The 16,778-nt window shown below is 40.5% G+C and overlaps 1 protein-coding gene across 1 annotated transcript in view; it reads left to right on the top strand.

Moving 5' to 3' along the window:
* Positions 1-2,064: 2,064 nt before the first annotated feature.
* Positions 2,065-16,778, top strand: part of LOC126232816 (alpha-(1,6)-fucosyltransferase-like) — a 173,813-nt gene continuing 159,099 nt past the window's right edge. Inside the window, exon 1 of the mRNA XM_049942822.1 lies at positions 2,065-2,185. Within this exon, the coding sequence (XP_049798779.1) occupies positions 2,065-2,185 (121 nt within the window). The remainder of the gene's footprint in view (positions 2,186-16,778) is intronic.

The following is a 16,778-nucleotide window of genomic DNA, read 5'->3' as shown; positions in this document are numbered from 1 at the left end:
ACCAGTTCACAGTCACAACAGAGTGCAACCGGGAAACCAGTGGCAGCAAAAGGCGCTGACGGAGTGGTGAATATTGTTCGTCTGTCTGTGAGCCTTACCAGACAATATTAATACAGGAGATAGAGAGGATCCATGGTAGAGCAGTATGTTTCGTGATGCATTTGTGGGAATCTATATCTGCAGCAAAGTAATACTTGGAAGTGATTCAAAGAGTGTGGGAAAATGTGAAAAAAGGACTAAAGCCTTTTAGATGTGGTGTCACAGAAGGATCTTGAAAATTAAGTGAACTGACAAGGAATGAGACGCTTGAAAAACCGGCAAGGAAGGGAATACGTGGAGAATACTGCATAGAAGAAGCGACAGGATTTTGGGACATAGCTGACCATACACCTGACTTGCTCCCACAAGTAAAACATAAAGAATATAGTTAGGCCGACCGCTTAACAGGGCTTATTTGCACTACTCGTCTTTGAGATGTCCATGATCGATAATGTATGAAGATACTGGCGCTCCATCACATGAAAGCCAGGTTACCTTCGATACTATCAAAGGTACACACTCTGCTTTAAAACCTACAAGAGCTAAACTGGCTTATTAGATGGTTACTAGCGCTGCAAACCCAATGTTGATGGTGAACATTGCAGATGCAACGTTTCAACATTTTATTATCATTTTATGAAGTTCAAGTAAGGAGGATGTGTGGCTTGATTTAACATCCCTAACAAAGATAACTCCGTCATTTCAATAACAATTCAAGAATGAATATCCTATAATTAACTGTTTGGTTTTATATAAACAGAAAACTTCGGCAATAGACTCATCTGACCAAATATTAGATACACTTCATGAAAGAACAATGGCCACTTTGAAGCACTGTAAGTCATGTTGAAGTGGTACCATGTGTTAATGTGACACTCCATCACTAACGTAAGTCGTGCTATTGAAGTGTTGTGTATGTGTCAGTCGACTGCCGGCCGCGGTGGTCTCGCGGTTCTAGGCGCGCAGTCCGGAACCGTGCGACTGCTACGGTCGCAGGTTCGAATCCTGCCTCGGGCATGGCTGTGCGTGATGTCCTTAGGTTAGTTAGGTTTAAGTAGTTCTAGGTTCTAGGGGACTAATGACCACTGCAGTTGAGTCCCATAGTGCTCAGAGCCATTTGAACCATTTTTTTGTCAGTCGACTGTATGGAATCAGTGCTGTAAAGTTTGTGTCTTTGCAGATGTAACAGAATGACAAAAAGCAGCAATCATGTTTGGTTATGCCATGATCACACAGTGAATGAAGCTCCTCGATTGGTCTGGGTGTCAACGGGGACTTTCCAACATCTCTACGATTAATGGTGTACCACTGACAGCCAAGAAACGTGGTGTAATTACAGTGGTCGTAAAAAACGATTCTAACTGACAGGCAGTGGTTGCAAGTGTCATGTCTTATCACCGAAAATATCTTTCAAACCAAATGTATTTACTTCGGTCAGTGAATGGAGATGCATCTCTTGCACTTTCTAAGCATCCTACCCAGGCAGCACCCTATCCTCTGGGCACTACAGTTTCAACACTCTTGGTAACTAAATGGTGCTCTTTCTATTAACTCTTCATGGTGACTTCTTCTGAGAATGCAACATAATCTACAAAGGGTTGAGCAAAAACTTTCCTGGTTTGACAAATACTCCGGCATCCTATGGCAATTCGTCTAGTTCGCTGAATCACCCCATATTAATCGGCCGGAGAGTACATCTAACATCCTCATAATGTAGTAGTTCTGCGTGATCTAATCGGGTAAGGATGGCTTCAGTTGGAGACGGCTTACTTGAAATTTGTGGACTCACCCCCTCGCTGAATTGAGACAGTTATCCAGGAGAATTGTGCAGACTGATTCCGCAATACAGTAACAAATAAACACAATATAAAAACAGTAGCTTGCACGGAAGCGTAAACCTTCAGGGTATCGTACTCGCAATATTTAATTATTTTTTCTTGACCGATATATTTCTGTTCTTTTTTGCAGTGTGGCTTCGGGTGCGAGATGCATCACGCAGCTTACTGCCTAATTGTTGCGTATGCGATGGAGAGGACTCTGGTGTTCTCGGACAGCTCTCTGAACTACGCGGATACCAGATGGGACGAGGTTTTCCAGCCACTTAGCAACACATGCAGCGACTTAGATGCAAGTGACTTTCCTGGAGGTATGAGAAGATACGTATTTGATATGAGTGTCTGTATCTGCAGACAGAAGAAAATCTCGTCTTCCTAAGTTTATCTTTCAGTTTCTCTTTAATTTTATTTATTTTGTTGTTGTTTTATTGCCTGACCAGATTAGGACCTGAAGGGTTTACATTCGACTAGGATTTATGTCGCTGTAAACCACAAACATTGTTTTCGTCAAATTAAAAGATAACTAGAGAAAAACGGCAAAGGGAGCTGCGGGATACAAGTTTATTATTTTCAAAATTTACTGAACTGTGAATCCACAGTGGAAAGATTACATTTTGAAAAACATATACCAAAAGCAGACACTCATCCACCAACAATTCAAGAAATAAGACAGACAATTCAGTTTCTAAAAAATAACAAAACGCACATAGAAGATGGCATAACAGCAGGTGTCTCTTAAAAATAAGAGGAAATTATCTCATATGAAGAGTTTATGCACTCGTAGCAGAAATGGATAAAACTGAAACGATTTCAGAGGACTGGAAGGAAACTGCTGTACATCCGTTGCAACTACAGAGGCCCCTTTCTTCTGCCAGTTACATAAAAGGTTTTATCAAAAGCCATCAACCACGTCGTTTGACTGATAAGTAACTAGCAGGCTTTGGGAACTGTAGATCGTGTGCTGTGCAGATTCGGTGTCTGAAGACAGTCTTAAGGATTTATCGAATTACCAACACATTTGTCACCTTTGCGGATTTTAAGAAGTATGACTCTTTTGACAGACAAACCCTTTTGGACAGCTTAGAGGAGCTCAGATTAGAAAAGAATACCAGAGAAGTTTAACCAGGAATACCAGAAAAGTAATCTGCCAGACTCTCACATACACAACATCTCAAGTGAAGTTTCTTGGTAAACTTATCAAGCGTGTACAGAAGTTTTAAAGAGAGATGAAGACTCCCGCTTCTGTTTAACAAGATGTTAGAAAAAGTCTTCAAAGAACGAAGGAAAGAGATAGAGGGTATAAACATCGTGATCCCAGAACATATGATGAAAGTGAAGTGTCTAGGTTTGCTGACGATACAACTATCTTCAGTAAGACTAGTGAATAAACCAAGTACACGCAAATGTTACTCGAGATGTTATCCAAAACCGGACCTACAAATATCATACGAGAAGACTTATTTGGTGGAAAATATACATATGAAGTAGACAGTAAAGCGAATTGAGAAAGACCCACCAGACTTAAGAAAGCATATAGAATAATATGGAATCACTACAATAAATGGGTAATAAACCAAAATACCTAATTTTGGCATTTGAAGACAGTTGTTTTCTCTGAAGCATTGTGTGTCTCATAAACTATGAGCAATCACTCACAATTTCATGAAATGAAAAGAAAGAGCGAAAAATTTCATTAAAAACTATGGGCCCATTAATAAATACATAGTATACAGATTGAAAGGAAAACTGCACACCTGTATACATCAATAGACAAGTTCACTAAAGCAATACATAGAAGCTGTTTGATGTTCGTCAGTCATATGTGCAGAATGACAACACTGTATTAACTAAAGAACTACTTCATGTAATAAAATAAAAAATTAGTAAAGTCACTTGGTTAGAAGAAATCAATCAAGGTTTCCTAAAACTTAGCGCCACCCAAGATATCTTCAGTGAACCGAAAGCCTTTGGGATCCCAGTTGCAAATCACATAGTCATGGGCAAACTAAAGCCCCACTGGAAAAAATTGACTGAGGAATGTAAGAAACAACACAGCAAATACATGAAGAGATTTTCAAAAAGAAGTTGAAAAGGAAGCTATGTCACCAAGCAAACTATTTCAGTTCTGATCTTTAACTGGACATAACTAAGAAATAATAATAATAATACCATATACAAAGAATAACGAATATATTAATTACTTTAGTTCTTTTGTAGCCATGTTTATTATAATCAGCAATGGACGTGGTTAATGACAAAGCCATGACGTTTCTGTGTAACTGGGATCCAAAACTCAAAGGCATCACGTGGGTAAGTACCTCTTTCAGGAGATATTGTCGCTAATTCTTCTGCATTTTAGCAGCATAGCTTTTCCAAAACAAGACCAGATAACGATCTTATGATCAAGATGAAGTACCAGCAGCAGCAGAGATCAGCCGCTGCCCCCGTCCGGAATAAAGAATAAAATGGTCGCAACTGAAAGTATGTTCTTATCTGTCCGTTATTATTAACATTGTTATTATTGTTGTTATTCAGTTATTAATGCATTTATTCGGACGTTTTTGTATTTTTTCCACACTGCAATGCACCCCTGTTGTAGTACTGCAAAAAAAAAAAAGACACACTTGTGTTTCACTTAATGTTGCGTGCGCCACCATGGCAGTATAAGCAGCAACCGTCCTCGGCCAGTCTCCATTATTTATCGGGCATGCAGTTCGACTATTCTCTACTGCCACAACGACAACAGCAGCTGTCAAAACTACCTCAGCTCACCATGCCTCAGTTAAGTGAGACCAGAATACTACTGTTCACCATTGTGTGTAATTTGACTACTAGCGGATCTAAACGCGTGTATTTAGGTCAGGCACTTGACAGTGACATTGTTGTAATAACGGAAAACGATATAATTGTTGGTGCTAGGGTGCAGCATATGTGGTAAAAATGGGACTGTCAATACATTATGACAGACTGCATTGAGAGGAAGATGATGACAGAGTTTGACCCACTCTGTACATCTATTTTCATCTATATGTTTGGATGAATGGTGTCTATACTTGATATGTATGGAGAAGTGGTGCTGAAAAAACCTTCAAAAGACACTCGTATTTACATTAAACAATCAAGTATTGATCTATACTATGCATTAATGAGTGAAAGAGACAGAATGAGCCACTGGCGCCCATATGTCAGTGGTGCTTTCAGTGGTTAGTAAAAAGTCATAGTCACTGTGGTACGATATTAGGTTCCTAAACAGAAATAATTACTCTTTACCATAATCATACGAACTTGCTAAGTTGCTGTGACTACACATATTATTATTATAGGAAAGAAAAAATAATGCATTGAGAAATTATTTATGTATTTGCTTCTTTTTACAAGTATCACAAAACAGTAATAAGAGGAGGGCCATCAATTTGACACTGTGCATTCACATCATAATGCGTCCAGCAAGTTACGTAAGTTTATAATGTCGCTCTTCACTTGAGGTAGCTAACAAAATATCTCACCCAACAATAGTATAAGCTGTTCAGGAAACAAAATAATACCCGACAGGGTTAAAACTAAGGTTTCTTTCTGTAACTTTTTATAAATATCTAAAAGCAGTTTATGTGTGTTTCCACATTACAAACACTTGAACATGTGAATAGTATTAAAACGCTTCTCTTCTTTCTCATGAACGCCGTAGTCCTCCATGTGAAGTGTTGTGGTACATTCAGCTGCAATAGTTAGTCCTAGACTATCTAAGACATCTGGTCCAAACAGATTTCTTGAATACACCAGTGTTGTGCGGATACCATTCTCCTTTAACTGTGAGTTAATAATAGATGTATTCGAAGTGGGGACAGGTGAATCAGTCATAAGTTGCAATATACGCTCACTGCCCTCACTCAAGTTGACAGTGAGTAGCGTCACTCTACACGTGTGGGGTTTAGCGTCAAGGATAATAACGTTGTTCACTTTTGCATAAACGATAGCGATGAACTGATTGTAAGGCCCAGCACATGAGTCGTTTGTACCAGAAAAAAGCAAAGATGATGTAAACTATTTTGTATGTTTCAAAGTTGCATACACTGCTGCTAATGCTATATATATATTTACATCTATGGATAAATCATTCACCAAGTTACGTGGAAACTCTCAAAGGATGAACATGTCGAAACACATAGCAAGACTCTCCGCTGCAAAACAGTCATTGTGTAAGTATTAATGCCGATGACGATGAAAAAGAATGTAATCGAAATATATAGATAAGTCATAATGTTTTTACCTTGCTGGTGGAGAGAAGTCACCACAGCAACCATCCTGATGTGAAAATAGTGTTGTTTAATCTCGTGTACAGCTTAAAAAACAGCGGCAATAAATGTGTCACTGTGGGAATGATGTAAGATCGCGAATTCTGTTCAGTGGTAGTTTTAGAAAATCGGTGATACAGTGATGCCAAAGTCATATTATCCCTAGCTGAATGGGCGTACCTGTGTGACACATCAGTACCAATTTCGACTTTGTTCCTGGAAATGCTGACTCTCGATCATATAGGATGATCATATGATCACTGCACGGGACTTTCCACAAGCAATTAAACTGTTTTATCAAAAAGAGGGCACTCATCTACAAGAGTGCACCTTTAAAAATCTAATGTATGTCAGTTAAGTGATCCATTATGCTCAAGATTGTTGCCAATGATGGACAACTTAGGTGTGTCGAGTCCATGAGAGAACGTGACGCTGTCTGTTGAAGTTTGTGCAAAAACCTTAATCTGTTTACAGAAACCATTGCTCAACTTTACGATTCATGTTGTGCATCAGTAAATTTAGAAATGTATGAGTCAACTACACCACATGTAGGCATAGAACCATGTTCTTTTTTAATTATGTTCATTTACCCTGCTATACATATGACTTTGTAAATAAAAAACAAAAAGTGTAAGAGCTACGTGTTTGTAGAGATTTCATTTCTCTATAAAATCCTCTTTTCGCTCATTTGAATGCATAGTTATCATCATGACTGAGTGGACACAATATTCTGCCACCGACTGGTCATGCAATGATACTGAATACTGGGAGAAGAAGAAGAATGGATCAGAACTTCGCAATAACGTAAATGCTATTATTGTTGGACCATCCAATTTTGGGAAAACAACAATTGCTGATATGTCAATGTCAATAGAATTATAGCAAGTATATATATTTTCAAGAATATTATTTCGGCCCAAATACAAGTTATTACAGTAAATTTCGTATGGAATTGGTGGAGTTACTAAACATCCAACAAAACCATTGATATCCTACCACGTGAAAAAGTAAAGCGTGTATGCAGTGGAAAACCAGGATTAGGTACGGAAATTGTTTTGGGTGCCATATATAGGTTGACATCTTTATCTGAGCCAGAAATATTCCCGGGTGGTGAAGCAGTTTTTAAGGGGCCATATGGACCCCGTTATCGCTTTCATACAGGACAATATGAATTTAAAACATATTTCCCAAGCTCACACAGGAAGCAACACGAAATTCAATGAATTTATTACCATATTCAGGGTTTGCTGGAATCACATGCAACATGGCTTTCCAGTTATTGATATACTGAGACAACTGAATGACAGGCGATATCAAGGAAACTTCCAGATGCTTCTGTCTGAAACCAATACAGTACTTCGTCAGTGTTCTATAAAGTCATTTGGGGACAGTGAAGCACAACGCAAATATACATAATAAGTAGATAGAAAAAGCTGAAGCAATAAACGAAATTCTTACAAAATGTTCTATGTTAAGTGAAAATATAAATGAAATATCATGCAACGGAAACGTAAGTGACGGGAGGTGCTATGAATACAGTAACTGTAAAGGTCCGTGTAAATGAAAGGAAGGTTAGAAAATGTAAAAAAAAACACTCCTGTGAATGTCATGGTGGTTCATGGTGTGGGTTCCTGTAGTAATGTCCTAGTTCATGAACCACGGGCAACGTATGAGTGGCCACGTTAGTGGTCCCGACAGTCGGGATACCAGTTACTTTGGAATAAGGCTGGGTGGCCATCTCGGACATATTCTGAGGCGTGGTCACCTTTGTGCTCATACGGCTAAGACTACCAAATCCACCAGTTAGTCCCTCAACCGTAAGGGGTAAAACTCAATGGGACTCAGGGCAAGTAAGGCTAGCAACCTGCTTCGCTGGTACTTTAAATATGATGTTGGCAACAATCAGAGCAAAATGTCTCGGACCTTTGGAGGTGACGGAGTCCCACCTCTAACTGACAAACCAGGGACTCCTAAGATACGACTTGGCAAACAAATGGTAATGAGATGGGGAGCTATTAATATCAATCGGGGCTACTCTGGGAAGAAGGTAGAGCTGGCAGAGGCTGGAAGTGAGATGGAAGTGGGAGAATACAAGGTCTACCTGTCAGGAGTCAAAGCAGGAATAGCACAATGGGGTGTAGGGCTTTACATCAGGAAAGAAATGGAACCCAGCGTAGTTGCAATAAGGTATGTAAACGGACGACTGATGTCGATAGATTTGACAGCGTGTAGCCAAAAAATTAGGATTGTGTCAGTGTATTCGCATTGTGAAGGGACAGATCAAGATAAGATGGATTGGTTTTATGACGCACTCAGTGATGTAATTGTTAGAGTAAAGGACAAGAACAGTGTTCTGCTCATGGGTGATTTTAATGCCAGGATTGTAAATCGAACAGAAGGGTATGAAAAGGTTATGGGTAAATTTGGAGAGGATATGGATGCAAACAGGAACGGGAAACAACTCTTGGATTTCTGTGCCAGTATGGGCTTAGTAATCACAAACTCCTTTTTTAAACATAAGAACATTCACCGGTATATTTGGGAAGGCAGGGAAACAAGATCTGTCATTGACTATATAATAACAGATCAGGAATTCAGGAAGGCTGTGAGGGACACACGTGTATTCAGGGGATTCTTTGATGACACTGATCATTATTTAATCTACAGTGAAATAGGGATTGTGAAACCGAAAGTGCAGGAGGTCAGGTCCATATGTAGGAGGATAAGAGTGGAGAAACTTCAGGATAAGTAAATCAGGCATAAGTACATAACAGTGATCTCAGAAAGGTACCAGTTAGTTGAATGTAGTCAATTACAGTCATTGGAAAAGGAATGGACAAGATACAGGGACACAGTACTAGAAGTGGCTAAACAATGTCTTGGAAAAGTAGTGTGTAAAAGTAGGATGAAGAAAACAACTTGGTGGAATGACACAGTCAAGGCAGCCTGTAAAAGGAAAAAGAAGGCGTATCAAAAATGGCTACATAATAGAACTCAGGTAGACAGAGAAACTTATGTTGAAGAAAGAAACAAAGCCAAACAGATAATTGCAGCATCCAAGAAGAAATCTTGTGAAGACTTTGGAAACAGGTTGGAGACTTTGGGTCAAGCTGCTGGAAAACCATTCTGGAGTGTAATTAGAAGTCTTCGAAAGGGAGGTAAGAAGGAAATGAGAAGTATTTTGGACAGGTCAGGAAAACTGCTGGTGAATCCTGTGGATTGCTTGGCCAGATGGAGGGAATATTTTGAAGAGTTGCTCAATGCAGGTGAAAATACGATCAGTAATGTTTCAGATTTCGAGGTACAATGGGATAGGAATGATGATGGAAATAGGATCACATTTGAGGAAGTGGAGAAAATGGTCAATATATTGTAGTGCAACAAAGCAGCTGGGGTGGATGAAATTAAGTCGGAACTCATCAAATACAGTGGAGTGTCAGGTCTTAAATGGCTACACAGGATAATTGAAATGGCCTGGGAGTCGGGACAGGTTCCCTCAGACTGGACAAAAGCAGTAATCACACCAATCTTTAAACATGGAAACAGAAAAGATTGTAACAACTACAGAGGTATTTCTTTAATCAGCGTTGTGGGTAAAGTCTTCTCAGGTATTGTTGAAAGGAAACTGTTAGTATTAGTTGAGGACGAATTGGATGAAAATCAGTGGGGGTTTAGGCCTCTTAGAGGTTGTCACGACCAGGTCTTTAGCTTACGGCAAATAATGGAGAAGTGTTATGAGTGGAACAGGGAACTGTATCTATGCTTTATAGATCTAGAAACGGCATATGATCGGGTTCCTAGGAGGAAGTTATTGTCTGTTCAACGAGATTATGGAATAGAAGGCAAACTTTTGCAAGCAATTAAAGGTCTTTACATGGATAGTCAGGCAGCAGAGTTGACGGTAAATTGAGTTCATGGTTCAGAGTAGTTTCAGGGGTAAGACAAGGCTGCAACCTGTCTCCACTGTTGTTCATATTATTTATGGATAATATGTTGCAAACAATAGACTGGCTGGGTGAGATTAAGATATGTGAACACAAAATAAGCAGTCTCGCTTTTGCGGATGACTTGGTTGTGATGGCAGATTCGATTGAAATTTGCAAAGTAATATTTCAGAGCTAGATCAGAAATGTAAGGACTATGGTACGAAGATTAGCATCTCCAAAACGAAAATAATGTCAGCGGGAAAGAGATATAAACGGATTGAGTGCCAAATAGGAGGAACAAAGCTAGAACAGGTGGATGGTTTCAAGTACTTAGGATGCATGTTCTCACAGGATGGCAACATTGTTAAAGAATTGGAAGCGAGGTGTAGCAAAGCTAATGCAGCGAGCGCTCAGCTACGTTCTACTCTCTTCTGCAAGAAAGAAGTCAGTACCAAGACTAAGTTATCTGTGCACCGTTCAATCTTTCGACCAACTTTGTTGTATGGGAGCGAAAGCTGGGTTGATTCAGGTTACCTTATCAATAAGGTTGAGATTACAGGTATGAAAGTAGCTAAGATAATTGTAGGTACTAGTAGATGGGAACAATGGCAGGAGGGTGTCCACAATCAGGAAATTAAAGAAAAACTGCGAATGAACTCCATAGATGTAGCAGTCAGGGCGAACAGGCTTAGATGGTGGGGTCATGTTACACGCATGGGAGAAGCGAGGTTACCCAAGAGACTCATGGGTTCAGCAGTAGAGGGTAGGAGGAGTCGGGGCAGACCAAGGAGAAGGTACCTGGATTCGATGAAGAATGATTTTGAAGTAATAGGCTTAACATCAGAAGGGGCACCAATGTTAGCACTGAATAGGGGATCATGGAGGAATTTTATAACGGGGACTATGCTCCAGACTGAACGCTGAAAGTCATAATCAGGCTTATATGATGATGATGATGATGATGATGATGGTGAATGTCATGGAAAGAGAAGTTAGACGAGAGTTCAAGGAAGCCTCTCTGAGGTTAACCAATATGGTAAATTCAGAGGTTGATGATAGCGAAATTGGTTTAAACATACAAACAGAGATCCCTGTTTACGACTGTATTGGATGTGCACTGTCTCGAAGTTGGTTTGGTATGGAGAGGCATGTCAACAAAACGCAAAGCTGTAGAGGTACGTAAGACTACCCTTTGGAAATTAGGGCTGCTAAATTTGGGAAATTTGGAGTGAGATCATTCTCTCTCCGAAACTTTCGAACCATTAATGGAAAGTATTAAACAGCACTCACACGTGATAGATAGAGGCAGAAGAGGAAGAGAACAAGACGCTGAAGGAAGATATACAAATACCGATTTCGTTAACCATCACAGTGTTAGCAAAACGGGTTATACATATGGGGTTAGCCGGGATCAACAATATGCCTTTGAAAACCATCCCATATGTTCAACCAAGCATGCTTTACATGTTGAAGATAAGCAGTCTGAATGAACACCTGGTTTAGTTCAACTGATTGCAGAAAGAGATCAAAACGTACCCTGAAACATTACGTATGCTGATGAACACCGGTGAAACATCACACGAAATGGGCGAAAGCAAAGCCTGAACAGTAAGACCTAAATTTATATAACTGGTCCTGCATTAGCTGGTGTACATACCAAAGGCGAAGGTATTGACATTGAATGTAAGAAACTGAACAATCTATCTGTATAGTACATATACTACTATGTGAAAAAGAAATAATAGAATTGCCACAACCGCTCACAGAATCAGGTGCCACAGGAAATCAGATTACAGTAATGAAATAATAATTACGGAGAGGGCGATCCGAGAACTCCACAAGCCAGTGCGCCAAAACATTCCTGTGTAAACGTTTGATAATATGAGATTTGGATGATATCTGTCAGGCACATCTCAGATATATGAGACAATATTCACGTACAAATGGCGGTTTCAAATATAATTTAATGATTATTGGTACTTGTATGTAATCCAGACTCGCTGGGCCCTACTTGTGAAAGCAAAGAAATTCAGTGAAGCTGATTTGTTGCTTATTTAAAAATACAAAACTGCACTAGAGAAATCTTATGTACAGAACTGGTCAACGGAGATGTTTACAATCTATAACATGCAATGGATAAACACAAGGACAGTGAAGGTAAAGAAATTGCTAGCAGTTTCTACACAGAAGAATTACAGAAAAGCTGTGAACCAGACATGTTTCTCATAGAACATGTCATAAGACATTGAAGGAACAAGGATTTAGTTCAAATGCGTCATCATGCAGCAGCTAGGCGGACACTCAAGATTTAGTTTTTTTTTTTTTAAAAAAAAAGTGTCGAATAATATTAGAGGTGGTAATACTCACTGAAATAAGAAAAATAAGTCCAATAAAAATGGGTCCGGGAACGCATACCTGCCGAGATAAACATGTGTTTATAGGAAAGGCCGTGCGACGCTCGGTTGTGAATATTAGCGCAGTCGTTGCATTGGCACTCCTTCAAATGTGTAGTCAGGTTATTACGATGTCTTACTCACAGTACTTTACCTACCATGAGGTGGTCTGCAGTCGGTTGTGTGGTTAGAGTCGTGTTTTAGGCTACGATAGTTTTCGTTATATTTACATGCCTTATTGTATAGTACTGTCAACCCTGGGTACGAATCATGTTGTTTTACCTTCTTCCAAACGCGGATTCGCTTATGTGTTTACTGTTATTGCGCTGTTTGTACATACAATGATGTAGTGCCTTTACATTTTCTGTCTTCCACCACTTGTTAGCAATGCAAGCCTACTACTCGACAAGTGACATGGTCGCTATGATGTGCTGCTATGGTTTAGCAAATGGACATAGATGCGAGCCTCTGCCCACTACGCTGAAAAATATCCGCAGCGTAAACCGCCCTCTTATAAGCTGTCCAGCGTCTTAGGGTACCCTTTCACCTCAGAAGACTGACAATGGAAGGCTCTGCACAGCCCGCACATCTGACATGGCAGAGCGTGTGCTACGTTCGGTGGAAGAAACCCCTGGGACCAGCATGTGACGATTAGCAGCAGCACAAGGCGTGTCTCACTTACTTATCTGGAGGAAGGGGGGGGGGGGGGGTACTTCATGAACAATTGTTGTACTCATATCATCTACAGCGTGTTCAGGCCCTAAGGACACAGGACATCGTGGCAGACCGCGGTTCTCTCAGTGGCTGTTGCAAGAGTTTACCAATAAAGGCATCGTCATGCAACAGCTAGGCGGACACTCAAGATTCAGTTTTCAAAAAAAAGTGTCGAATAATTTGCTAAACCATAGCAGTATATCATAGCGGTCATGTCACTTTTTTAATACTAGCTATCCATTGCTAACAAGTGGTGGAAGAGAGGAAATGTAAAGGTACTACATAACTGTATGTACAAACAGTAAACACATAAGCGAATCCGCGTTTGGAGGAAGGTAAAACAACATGATTCGTACCCAGGGTTGAAAAGTACTGTACAAGAGTTGGTGTTGTGACTTCCCATAACCAGTGTGTATGGACAGATGCAAATCCCCAAGAAATTCTGGAAAGAGGGCATCAACAGCGATGGTCAATCAACGTATGGGCAGGCTTAATTGGCGATAGATTAATAGGGCCGTACGTGCTACCATAAAAATTAACTTGTGCGCATTATCTGGACTTTCTCATAAATGTATTGCATAACTTGATGGCGACTGTAAATACAAATGTGGTCCATGCACAATGGTGCACCAGCATACTTTCGTCACAATGTGCGCGAACATCTGATGCAGACATTACAGGACCACTGGAGTGACAAAGGGATGGGGTGGGCCACACCTTGCCCAGCTCGTTCCCCTAACCTCAGACTTTTGGTTATGGAGACACTTGAAGGAATTGGTCTACGCCACGCTAATCAAAAATATGTGGACACTACAGGGTCGCAACTTCAATAGTTGCCAGAAGGTGCAACAACAACCAGGTACGCTTTAAAGGGTGCGTCATACCTTACGCCGGAGGGCAGAGGGTTGCATTGTCATGAATAGACGTGACGCGATGTTGAACACTTCCGACATGTTTATCGCAGAAAGTACGCATTTTCAGACCCCTGTTTATAGTACTTATCTCAGAAAGTATGCATGTCTGGGCCCATGTTTATTGGACTTATTTCTCTTATTTCGATAAGGGCTACCACAAGTATTCGAGACTTCTGTTTAACACTCTGTATATATAACACTGCGCAGAAACCTCAGACAGCCGCCCAGTGTAGCCGAGCGGTTCTAGGCGCTTCAGTTTGGAACCGTGCGACCGCTACGGTCGCAGGTTCGAATCCTGCCTCGGGCATGGATGTGTGTGCTGTCCTTAGGTTAGTTAGGTTTAAGTAGTTCTAAGTTCTAGTGGACTGATGACCTCAGATGTTAACTCCCATAGTGCTCAGAGCCATTCGAACCAAACATCAGACAATGTATTAGCATAAAATAAATCCTAGAATGTGCATCAGAGACGGTGATGGTATTCTCCATAACTTACCAGTTGAATTGCATATTCTTCGATATAACTACTGTGGACTTGGAACAAAGCTGAAAAAGCATCTAGCTCACGGCGATCAGGGGATTAACGTCCTAGATAAGGCCTGCAAGGGAACTGATTAACTGATTTGTCTTCTACTGCAATTCGTCGCACTACCTACCGAATGTTGTCTTATGAGGCCAAGCAAATACGTCAAAGAAAGGCTGTAGGCACCGGCAACATATTGCAGCATTCACAGCTGGTAAAGCAATGTGTGCCAAACTTAAACTAGGTGCTGGGATGAACGCAGCTCATTCTATGCTACAGAAGGGTATGAAAAACCCTGCAGAAAGTATAAAAAACTGCATCCAATAAGCGGTGTCAGCGGCAAAAACAGCCTTGAAGCAGAAAATACTAGGAAGTTGAAGGCATGTTAAACCAGCTAGGGATTCGCCAATACACTAAAAAAGTGGTGGAATTATCCCACTGCTAATTCCATCACTTGTGAGACTATCAGCAATTGGCTCGTATAAAGGCCTATTTTTCAAACAATACGTGAAAGATATATATCTGTTTATAAAAAAAGTCTCCTCACCATCTTCCGAGACAGTCCGCTTAGGAAAAAATGTCTGCTTAAATTTATCAAAAAAATAAATGTCCCAAAATTTAAGGGAGTATTTATGTGGAATACATTTCAAAGACGACGGAAAGTCCAAAGAATATGGATTGTAAATTCGGATATTGCAGTAGGACATGGAACCCACAGGCTTGCGAACATTAAAAACCGAAATTACCTCTAGTATAGAGGGGTTTACATCTGCCTGGAGAACTGCACCAGTCCTTCACCAACAACCATGAGTTGTTCAATCTAGACTTCGATTCGTAGCTCTGTGAATATTTCTACTTAATGTGGCTCCTGACAATTGCACAAAAACAAGCAGCATGCTCATCACTATGTCAATTGAGATTTAGATGTGATGTCATACATTCTGTCACGAAAAGAACGGTCGTCAGTATTAAGCACAAATTACTTTCCACCAGTAGAAACAAACGAGGCAGAATTGAGAATTGCACTGATCACTCTTGAAACATACAACAATATTCCTTATACCACCTAGGTGACCCATGAACTACAGTATCTAGGGTGTGATAAAGTTGTAGAAAAGCCACGTGGCTCACGAAATACTGAATCTTCATATGAAATAGCAAAACAGATTTTAAAAGGATTTCAGTTATTTGCTAAGGTCACAGCGTTTCAAACTGGAATTACACAGGCCAAAACAGACAGTTGACTTGGCCAGGAAGTTTCAATAGGATCTCTGTTGTGTTCCTCATGTAAGTCTAAAAAGAGCTGAAGGAAGTCCTATGGGTTACAAATACAAACAATATATTTGGGAAACGTCACATGTTGTGGCGAAGGTGAAACAAATGTTGCGTTACTGACAGAACCCTTGGAAGACCCAAGAAGTCTTCTAAGCACTACAGTTATTAGACCTCTTGCGGACTATTGCTGAGCACTGCGCAATTGAGATTTAAACGGGAGGACACTGAAAACGTTGATAGAAAACAGCTTATTTTGTTGTACAGCGAATTAAGAGAGAAAGTGTTGCTGATATTTTGCTTTTTTTCCTTCAGGTCGGTGCGGGAGGCGGCTGTCGGCGAGTTGGGGACACAATATTAAGACAAACGTTTTTTCACTGCAGCGCGTTATTTCCACACCATTTCAACCACCATCTTTTTCCTCCGAACGCAAACAGTTTTTCTTGCCACCGCCGTGTGAAGTAGGATATTACAGCTGTAACCACGGAAGAGAAATTAGAACTCACAGGTTAAGATTTTGGCGTTCGTTGCCACCAAAACTGTTTGCTGACCGGATGGCCGGCCAGCTACAGCCTGCTGCTGAGGCGAGACCGAAGCGAGCGAGCCAGCAGCGGCGGCCCGAGGCAATTCGCTTTGCTCTTCTGAGGAATTTACTAGGCGGCAGGACTACCTACCACAAATCAACGAGAAATGTTCTGACAGTCTGCTAAATAGTTTATGTATGTATTGAAAATAGCAGAAGGCTTACATCACTTTACTTGTCGAATCACACTCATCACTACTATTTCAATAGCTGACGTCCTTTCTGTTTGTATTGTATTGTATGTTAACCGGGGGCCTAGAAGCGACGGAGAGACTCTGTCCCCACCGCAG

The sequence above is a fragment of the Schistocerca nitens genome, chromosome 1, assembly GCF_023898315.1.
Source record: "Schistocerca nitens isolate TAMUIC-IGC-003100 chromosome 1, iqSchNite1.1, whole genome shotgun sequence".
Lineage (NCBI taxonomy): Eukaryota > Metazoa > Arthropoda > Insecta > Orthoptera > Acrididae > Schistocerca > Schistocerca nitens.
The sequence above is the reverse complement of the archived record's forward strand: the minus strand, read 5'-3'. Positions and strand labels throughout refer to the sequence as shown.